Source organism: Anas acuta, chromosome 2 (assembly GCF_963932015.1).
Source record: "Anas acuta chromosome 2, bAnaAcu1.1, whole genome shotgun sequence".
NCBI lineage: Eukaryota > Metazoa > Chordata > Aves > Anseriformes > Anatidae > Anas > Anas acuta.
This window is the reverse complement of record NC_088980.1, coordinates 114,332,271-114,341,875: the sequence shown is the minus strand read 5'-3', so window position 1 is coordinate 114,341,875 and position 9,605 is coordinate 114,332,271. Positions and strand designations below refer to the sequence as shown.

At 36.8% G+C, this 9,605-nt stretch overlaps 1 protein-coding gene across 1 annotated transcript; it reads left to right on the top strand.

Annotated features, from left to right (window-relative positions):
• Nucleotides 1-743: 743 nt before the first annotated feature.
• On the top strand, nucleotides 744-8,156 carry LOC137851050 (transthyretin). The gene is made up of 4 exons (XM_068671808.1): nucleotides 744-901; nucleotides 1,437-1,576; nucleotides 5,835-5,970; nucleotides 7,865-8,156. Exons 1-4 carry the CDS (start codon nucleotides 833-835, stop codon nucleotides 7,970-7,972), a joined length of 453 nt encoding a protein of 150 aa, XP_068527909.1. The 5' UTR covers nucleotides 744-832; the 3' UTR covers nucleotides 7,973-8,156.
• The last annotated feature ends 1,449 nt before the right edge of the window (nucleotides 8,157-9,605 follow it).

Here is a 9,605-nt window from a genome sequence, read left to right as displayed (position 1 = left end):
GCCAGATCTTAACTTAAGCTACCAGTCTGTTGATTTGGCTTCTGCTGGTGTCCGTGGAACAAGAGAGGACTCATTTCTCTTCTCTTAGACCTCTGCCTTCCCAAGGGGACAGATCGTACTAGGTCTCTTTCCAGTGACTAAGAGGAAGACTCAGTGTCTAGCTGAAAGTTAGGCATGATGAATCCTAGTCTTGGGAACTTCTGGTGAGAGTCAGCATGTTGTCAGATCCTATCTAAATTAGGTTTCAAAAATAACCATTGCTCTTATTAAAAAAGCAGATGCAGACATGGGAATCTGTCTCCAAGCATGGACCATTAGTGCTGTCTCAGACAGAAAACGAACAAACTCCATCACTTATATGGAGTCCACCTCTATATTTGGGAACTAGTCTTCAGAGAGCATTAAATCCATTGAGAAGAAACATGGAGCACATGTAGAGAAAACACTGGGGCATTATCATGCACAACCTGAAGCCAAGGGAATGTAGATCTCCTAGAACTAGTTGGAATTCTGTGCAAAGAAAGGTCGTTTACATTATTCTGTGGAGGTCTTTCTACGAGTCTAATCTCCCCAGGCAAGGGTCATGTTTGTGTCCGTTACTTATTCTCTTTACTCTAGTGATCCCGCAGTCTTTCCATTGACTGCAATGGCTGCGCTATTCATGGACTGACTCTAGGATTGGACTGTGTACTAAGCAAATAATCAGAATCAGCAGATTTGGAGTCATATGGGCACCCAATAAGCAGCCTGTTTTGTTGTAGGATTGGGTATAAAATCCCAAATCTCATCAGCTCCTAGCTGTTGGCACCAGGACTCACTAACAGCAAGCAGAATGGCCTTTCACTCTGCTCTTTTTGTTTTCTTAGCTGGACTGGTATTTCTCGCTGAAGCTGCACCACTGGTGAGTCTTTTTTATTCAAACTCAATCATTACAAGAATCATCTATATTTTCTAGATGACTAGCATCTTCCTCAGCCATGAAATTCTGCAACCATTAGACTTCACTGAAGTGTTATTTTAATACCATTTTTTAGGTATCTTCTTCAGAATTCTTTAAACTTTTCTTTCATCATTTATCCATCTATTTTAGGACACTATGAAAGGGTATGGGATATAGGAGATGTGACCCTTTATTTTTCTCTGTTTATGTCAGTTTCTGACTCACATCCCATATCATATCTTCCCAGGGACACATGCAATTGTAAATATTTGTCAAACTGTGTATGTGTATGTACGTAAAATAAAGTGATATATATAAGATCAAAGATTCTGCTATAAGCCATAAATGTTAGTGAACTAGCTTTGAATGCCATTTTGCCAAGAACTTGCTTTTAAGCCAACATTAATTCTGCAAGAACAATCTATCTTCTCTTTGAAAGAAAGCTTTTGCAGGTCTAGTGAACAGCTCCTATATAACTTCTCCTGCTTTCCCCAAGGTCTCCCATGGCTCTGTTGATTCCAAATGCCCCCTCATGGTGAAAGTGCTGGATGCAGTCAGAGGAAGTCCTGCAGCTAACGTAGCTGTTAAAGTCTTTAAAAAGGGTGCAGATGGAAGCTGGCAGGACTTTGCCACTGGGTAAGTTATGTGGTCTTACTGAGAGATTTTTAAGGTGCCTTGGGAAAACAAACGAGAAATAAAGGGAATGGAGCTCTGATCAAAACAACTTTAAGTTGTCTTTCACATGTCACACTATAACCAGAATTATACACACTAAAACCACACTATAACAGCACATCAGATTCAAGTGGAGCATACTTGTTACTGAAATTGAAATACCTACTAATTGGAAAAACAAAAAAAAAAGTTTATTCAATACATATTATTTTCTCCTATCTCCAATATAACCTTTCCGTTCTCCAAATATATATATATATTTAGATCTTTATTTTCAACAGTCACATACAAAATCCTTTCTGTAAGCTCCATCTCTACACATACAAATAACAAGTGTATTAGTTCTCTTCTGTGCAATAAACTTGCTCATTGGATGAAACTCCTTAACCTGAAGGTTTTCAAGAGTCCCATTTTAACAAAACACAGCATAGCCACAACGTGTTTGTTGTCATATCTATAGATTTGCATGGCTTTTGCTATTATGACAGGTTTATATTTACAAAGCATCCTCAGAACATCACTGAGAGGCATGCAAATACTACTATCTTCAGCCTGCAGGAAAAAATATGTGGAACAGAGGGATACAGTTTTCTAAAATTTAAATAGGTGAGGTATTCATGCATTTAAGTTTCATTGTAACAATTGACTGATTCAGATTTTTAACTAAGAGAAATCTCTAGCAGCAGGATGATATTCAAGTACAGGACAACAAGCATAGGTGTGGACAGGAACAACTAGAGCATCCAGTGGTCTTTTACTAGAACTTTTATAACATGATTTATATAAAAGCTGTAAAGAGAAACAGAGAACACTACAAGCAGAGACATACCTTTCTCTATCTGAACAGTTTCTTTCTATGAAACTCAAAACAATCAAGAAGACAAAACCTTTCCCCACTGAAAGGTAACCAACCCCCTAATAAGGAGGAGATAAAAACAGACACCTCCACCCCCAAAGGATGAGTGTTAATCTAGGAACAAATGACTCTTGGAGTGGATTTATATACTTCAAGCAACAGAGTACCTCTTTAAAAATTGACAAATTGCTTTCAAGAGAGGTGGGGACAATGGTAATGTCTTGCTCTTAACAAGTATTTGTGCCATGATCAGGAGATCCAGCTTATTTTGAATGTTTCATCAATTGGTCTTGTATGTGTAATATAAAGTATAATTTACACTGGAATAAGATAAATATAACATCAGTGTTTAATGTTGTCACCTTTTGAGAATACTAGTGTTCTCTTGTTCAGTTTACAACACTGCCCTTAACAAGCCCAAGGAAACAAATCCTGTGGCTCTTCTCGACCAAGTTCTTTTGGCACTTTATATTACAGAGAAAGTCTGAGAAAATAATCTAATTAAATTATTTAAATAAATAAAAGAGGAAAATAGCCTTAGGCACAGGAGAAGTATTTTGCTGCAGGAAGGCAATAAAATAACATTAAACCACCATTTTTACTGCAGGTAAAGATTATGACCTTTCCCTTGGCTTGCATCTTAACCAAAGTTGCTTTCAGTGACAACAGTGACTTAGGCTGAGGGCACTAGTTTGAAATAGTTTTTCACACATGATTGCAATTTTCTTCCTTTGGGAAAACAAGAGTTTATCTGTGATAAATCTGTTGAAAATTTGAATGCAATCAAGGAACACAATCTGTAACTACACCCAGAATGTTAATATTTTGAAGGTCTGTATGCATTTGCTAGGTACTGTAAAAGTGTCATTTTGCATAGATGTCTATAAAGGCTTTTTTTTTTGTTTTGTTTTGTTTTATTTGGCTGTTTTAGTTTAGTTAGTTGGTAGTTGTTGTTTAGCCTTGCTAACACATTTTAGGGAACTTAGCAAACTTTGTAACTATAGAATTTAAAATATTAATAAATATTTCAAATAATAATGATTCTCTTTTAAAAGGCAGAGAAGAAGATAGCATAACAACATCTGATTTTATTAAGAGGCTTATTTCAAAAATAAATTTGGCCAAAAATATGCAGGAAAAGCTTTACTACAGCTGAGATGCACCCTGAGGAAGGCCCTAGGGCTATGAAGCATGTGATATGGGTTCTCTATGAGCTCTTCCCATGACTAGCTTTGACCTTCTCACTGCTCACATGTTTTTGAAAATCTAGGCCTTGTAGTTCGAGAGTTGCATTCACTAAACATTGTGACCTTGTATGTGAATCATCATCAAAGAAAAGAAAAAAAAAAAAGATGTCACAGTACATCTGATAGAAATACAAGTGCTCATACAGAAATACAAGTGTTGATCAAAAAGAATCACTTGTACCATTTTGCTACCAAGGCTAAATACAGGAAATCCTCTGCCTTGTGCTACTCCCACCCAGAATATGAATCACACACTGTCCTGTAGGATGTCACCACAACAGTGGTACTTAACGGTTTGCTTATGAGCAAACCACTGACACTGAACGGCTATCACTTGATAGCTAAAATAAGAGAAAGTGCCATTAACTCTTGGTGGTGAACAGAAGGTTTCAAGTGAACCCTTGTTTCCAGTTTCCCAGTTGTTCTGGATGGTTAACATCTGCAACTCTGGATCAGCTAATTACAGAAAGGACCATTCAAGCTGCATCCACGTCTTTCTTAAACTAAAATTTCTTCATATGAACAAAGATTTTGGGTCACAAATCATTTTTTTCCCTTTACATAGTTTGTGTCAAAACCATCTAGCTTCTAAGCAGATATATGTGAATTGCCAACTTGCAGCCTGAACAATTCTGCAGGATCTCAACAATTGCTTCACAGTTTCAAGGACACATGAGCACTTGCCAATGAGATCTTCAGCCTTTTGCCTCTTGCCTTTTCTAAAGGCAAGATAGCTTAAGCAAGGAAATACTAACGCTTCTACAAAGACTGCCTATGAGACATGTTTCAGTCATGTCTTGGACTCTCTACAGGTATGGAAAGAATACCTGGGTATAGCTGATTTCATCTGTACTATACCTGTGAGACTTTTTCAGTCTTCAAATTGCTATAGCTGAAATTTAAGAAAACCTGAACAGTACCACAGCATTTTTGATTTTGTAAATTCTTAATTCAAGGGAAAGATCATCATTCAGACTTCTGTCATTTACTTGTCAAGTAACCAAGGAAGATAAGCAAGATGGAGGAGGAGGCTGGGAAAGAAAAGCTGTAATAGCACAACCGATTCTTTCTCTGATAACAAGCAGTAGCTCATTTCATTCTCTCTTCCCTCTATTCCTCCTTGTGTGTTTCTATTTTCAAGCTATTCCTTGTCATATGCTGGGCAAGTCCTACTAGCTCTTCAAATCAAAGTTTTCTTTATTTTTCCTTCAAATACATCAAGTGGTTATGAAATGTTATATAAATATTTTCAGTAGAAAAAAATAAAATCAGATAAAGAGATTGAAATAAAAATAAAATAAAACAGTGAGGGAAAGGGCATACAAAGGAGTTAGAAGACAAATATGTAAATATTTAAACAGCTGTCAAACAAAGCTTGGTCTTTTTCAGACTAATATGGTGCAATGCCAGCTAGATTTCCTCCTTGCTTTTGGATTCCATTCACCCAACATTTTGTTACAAGCTGAATATATAATCTCTCTGAGCTGCAAATTCCTATTGCTCATTTACATGGCACCCAATGGAAGAGGACCCTGCTCTTTGACCAAGACGTGGCAATTTGAATTAATAAAATCTCATGGCACTAAATTGCTGTTCCAAGACACTACCATTCAGGGTCACATAAAAACACATCAGTGTTTAGATGTAAAACCTATAGTCTCAGTGCTAATAACTACTGAATAAAACAATTCGCCACTAAAATCTCTTTTCTCTAATTATAATTTGAGAATTGGCATCTTGCCTTTCATCATGACAATCCTTTTCCAAAGCCACTAACATTTGGTTCTAGAGGGCACTTAGTACAAGTTTAACATGATATTAAAACAGGGGTCTTAACTATAATCCCTGCCATAGCAACAAAAATGACCAAAGAAAGCTTTAATTTGTGATGTACGTGGATAAGCTGGTAGCAGGGACAGGTTCTGCAATATGGAAGCATACACTACACAGGAGGGAATTATTTCAGATTACTAGAAATCATTCAGTGTTGAATTTGGCTATCCAGCACCTGTGCTATTTAACACTCCACATTGACTATTTCTGTTTTTTGGATTCATGCCACCATCTCATTTAAATGACAGTATAAAATATTTATGTAGATATTTTGTCATTACAGGAAAACCACAGAGTATGGTGAGATCCATGAGCTCACAACAGAAGAACAGTTTGTAGAAGGAACGTACAGGGTTGAGTTTGACACCAGCTCTTACTGGAAAGGACTTGGCCTTTCCCCATTCCATGAATATGCTGATGTAAGTATTTGCAAATATACCTAATAACCTATATATCATGCCGCAGCATCAGCTGGACAGAATAAATACAGTGTTTTGATACTGAAAAGGCAATAAAATGGTTCACTGCCACCTAACATTGTGCAAATAAAGACAGTAAACAGTCATCTAAGCCAGAGGAAGTAGCCAAATTCCCTGCAAGTACAAATTGACACAGCTCTTCAAAGAGGAGCTGTGCCCATTTAGTTTAGTAGAGACCTTTGTCCAAAAAGAGCTATGTTATTTGAATGGACTCAGTGTTTTAAAACCAAACAAACAAACCAAAATAAACCAAAACAACAACACACAAAAAGAACAGTCTTCTTTAATTGTTGCATATATCTCGTTTCATCATAAATATACAGATTTGGAAGCCTTCATTTTATAGAAAATTAGCTTTTCATTAATCAGGGAGATTTCCCTCATACCAGTCACCTGAATTCTTGTATGATTGCTAATTACAGCAAAAAAATTGTTCTTTTTGGTGTGCATTTTTTCATGATGCTCAGTAAATACATGCATAATGATACATGCAATAGGAAAAAAAAAAAGAGGAAAAAAAAAAAAAGAGGCATAAAAAGATAAAGAAACAATCATAGTGAGAAAATAAAAGTTGGCTATTTCATTGATACCCAAATTCCATACTTGGGGTTTAATCGCGTCATATGCTTCCCTTTGCTTTCAGCCCAACAATGATTTATAGTGTGTTCTTTTCTATGACATTTACTTAGTAATTCCAAAAATTTTGTTTACATTCTTGAGGCTTACTCTGCCATTTAATTTAAGTTTCTCTAAACATTCTGTTCAGTGGTCTGGAATGGCTATGGAATTATTTTGTAGAACATTTTAAATTGTTAATTTACGGAGACCTGTGGAAGACTAAAACAAATGACTAAGGCCCTGATCCATAAAAGCCTGAGGTGCAACTTGAATGATTTAGGTCAAATAGACAATCCTCATAAATGTTCCCTAACCATTTGGATGTCTGAAAATTGCTGGGACCTAAGAATTTCACCTCAAAAGGTGCGTAAAAGCACATAGTTGATCCTGTTCCAGCTAGGCTGTTAGGATGCCTTCCTTTGATATAATGGTCTACAAGTCACCCCATTACCCTAGGAAGTGGGCAAAGTTAGTCACTGTCTGTGTACAAGGTAATTCTAGCCTACATTTCTCATGTCTTGGCAGCTTAGACTTTGGCAGGACTAGGGTGGAGGGGGGATCTCTCTAGTCCTGACAGTTCAGAAAATAGTTCAAGCATTAGACTAAAGAGAGCCAAAGAAAGGGGCTCAATTGAAGGCACTTTTCCTGGGAGCTGCATGTCTCACCTTCCAAGAACTGATTTGGAGAGCAGCAAATGTGAATTCTTTTAGAACAAAGGTCTTTTCCTTTTCTTGCAAGTCTAGTAACTCAGCTCTTCCATTAAGATCTGACTCATCATCAGCTGTGTTAAAAACAGTACTGAGGCACTGAAGTACAGAAAGTGGCTTTGGGCTCCAACTGCCTGCCTTGCTTGGAGCTTGGACACCTCACACAGATCTTTCTTACTGGTTGTTTGAGATACCTCCCTCTCATCCTCCCACCCCACATCACAGACTAGAAATAGGCATGCCTGACTCAGGTGTTCAGTGTCTTCACCGCACTTCACTACAGGTGAGGCTTTTGTGGACACTGGTCCAAATCACACTAATTTCTCCATCTTCAGCATGTGTAACAGATTAATGGGAAGCATTACCCTTTGCAAAGGTGTTTGACCATTGACTGAACAGAACTGGCAAAATAGTCTACACAGGAACTAGAGCATGCTTCCTAATTTTAAAAGCTAAGGCAGTTTCAAATGTGTGCTGTTCATCATGGTTACAAGTTCTCTCTTTTCCAGGTGGTGTTCACTGCTAATGATTCTGGTCACCGCCACTATACCATTGCCGCTCTCCTCAGTCCTTTCTCTTATTCAACCACTGCTGTTGTCAGTGATCCCCAGGAATAAACAAGTACTGTCATTACACAAACACCTTCCTCTGCTAGGACTATTGTAGGCTTTTAGGAGGAAGGGTTTTTCTATTGCTAATGCATATCTTTTTGCTATATTAGTTTTTGTGTTTGTTTATTTTTCATTTTGTAACCTGGCAAAAATTCAAACAAGTCAATAAAATGTTACTTCTTTAAAACAATTTCTGCTCTATTGGTGAAGTTTTATTGTGTTATAAAGTGCCATAATTTGTGTTCAAGTGCAAAGGGTATCTGGAAGCTGTGTGTGGCATATGGAAGTAAATTAACACTTGTTTTGGTTCTGTTATCTTCCTCCGGTACTTTAAACAAAATCTCACCAAATGAACTGGCTTGAAATAAGAAAGTTAGAGTTCTGCTACCTCAGGAAAAAAAAAAAATCCAACCAAACATACTCAAAATAATAAAGTCATCTATGCTATTCATAGCTTACACACAGAAGAGACAGTCCCACAATCAACTAGGTCACAGGGTAAATAGGAGAAATTCTGAATATCTAGCAACAAACAATGTAGAAAGATTATTAAAAGATGTAGATGTAGAGAGCTGGATAAAATCTATGTAGCTTCACTTGAAACTTTACGGCATACTTTGTTGATTTCAAGAGGAAGAGTTGCTACTCACTGAATCTAGGAAGTTCTGAAGTAATTTCAATTACCACCATTTTTAACAACTCTGATCTTTAACCCAGTTGGCTACCAGGTGTGTTCCAATTAAATCTCTAATAAGTCTAATCTGTAGCCAATACCCATTTAAAAAAAAAAAAAAAAAAAAAAAAAAAAAGTCCTAAAATAGAAGCATCACCTTATTATGCTCTTCAAAATTTTAGAAGCAGAACAAGGCAAATTGTAGAGTAATTGTGATTCAAATAACATTGTTGATAAATGGACACATGAGTGTGAGGGCTTTAACAGTGATTTCTGTCGACTTATGGCCTATTGTATTTAAAAATATCCTGAAGCAGAGGAATTATTGTTTAATGGGATTATGGAAATGACAGAGGCCATTACTGAACTCATGCCATTCAGAAACTATCAGTGCTCATCTGCACTGACCTTGGAGTTGATCTCTCCACTACTGAGCCTACTGGGATGACTGCATACCAAGAGAATTTACAAGCTATTTAGTTAATTTTCCCCCTGATTTCTGGACTCCAACAAAGTTACACAATTCTAGTAAACAGTGCAGATAGTTTCAAAATAGCACCCATGTTGAAGCATGCATGCTATTTCATGGGAACCTGCTATTCCTAAAGCTTGAAAATCAGTAGGTTTGATTTGCAGCAGGCTATGCCTAGCCATTTAATTAGAATGTAAATATGTTCCTAAAGTTGTGGTGCTGTCATCAAAAATAAAAATAATAATAATTTAAAAAATATAAATGAAAAAAAAAAAACAAAGAAAAACAAAAGGAAAAGAAAGAAGAGGTTAACATCCCTACTCTACATGTAGTCATCCATCTGAGGACAGGGTAAATATAGTAAGAGTGTATTTGCATGTGTCTAGCCAAAGATCAGAAAGAGTTTCATTTCAGGAAATAACATTTTCCTAAAATGAAACAGAGACTTCTGGTGGGGGCTGACTTGCAGCTGTACAGATGAAGTCCTGAAATTG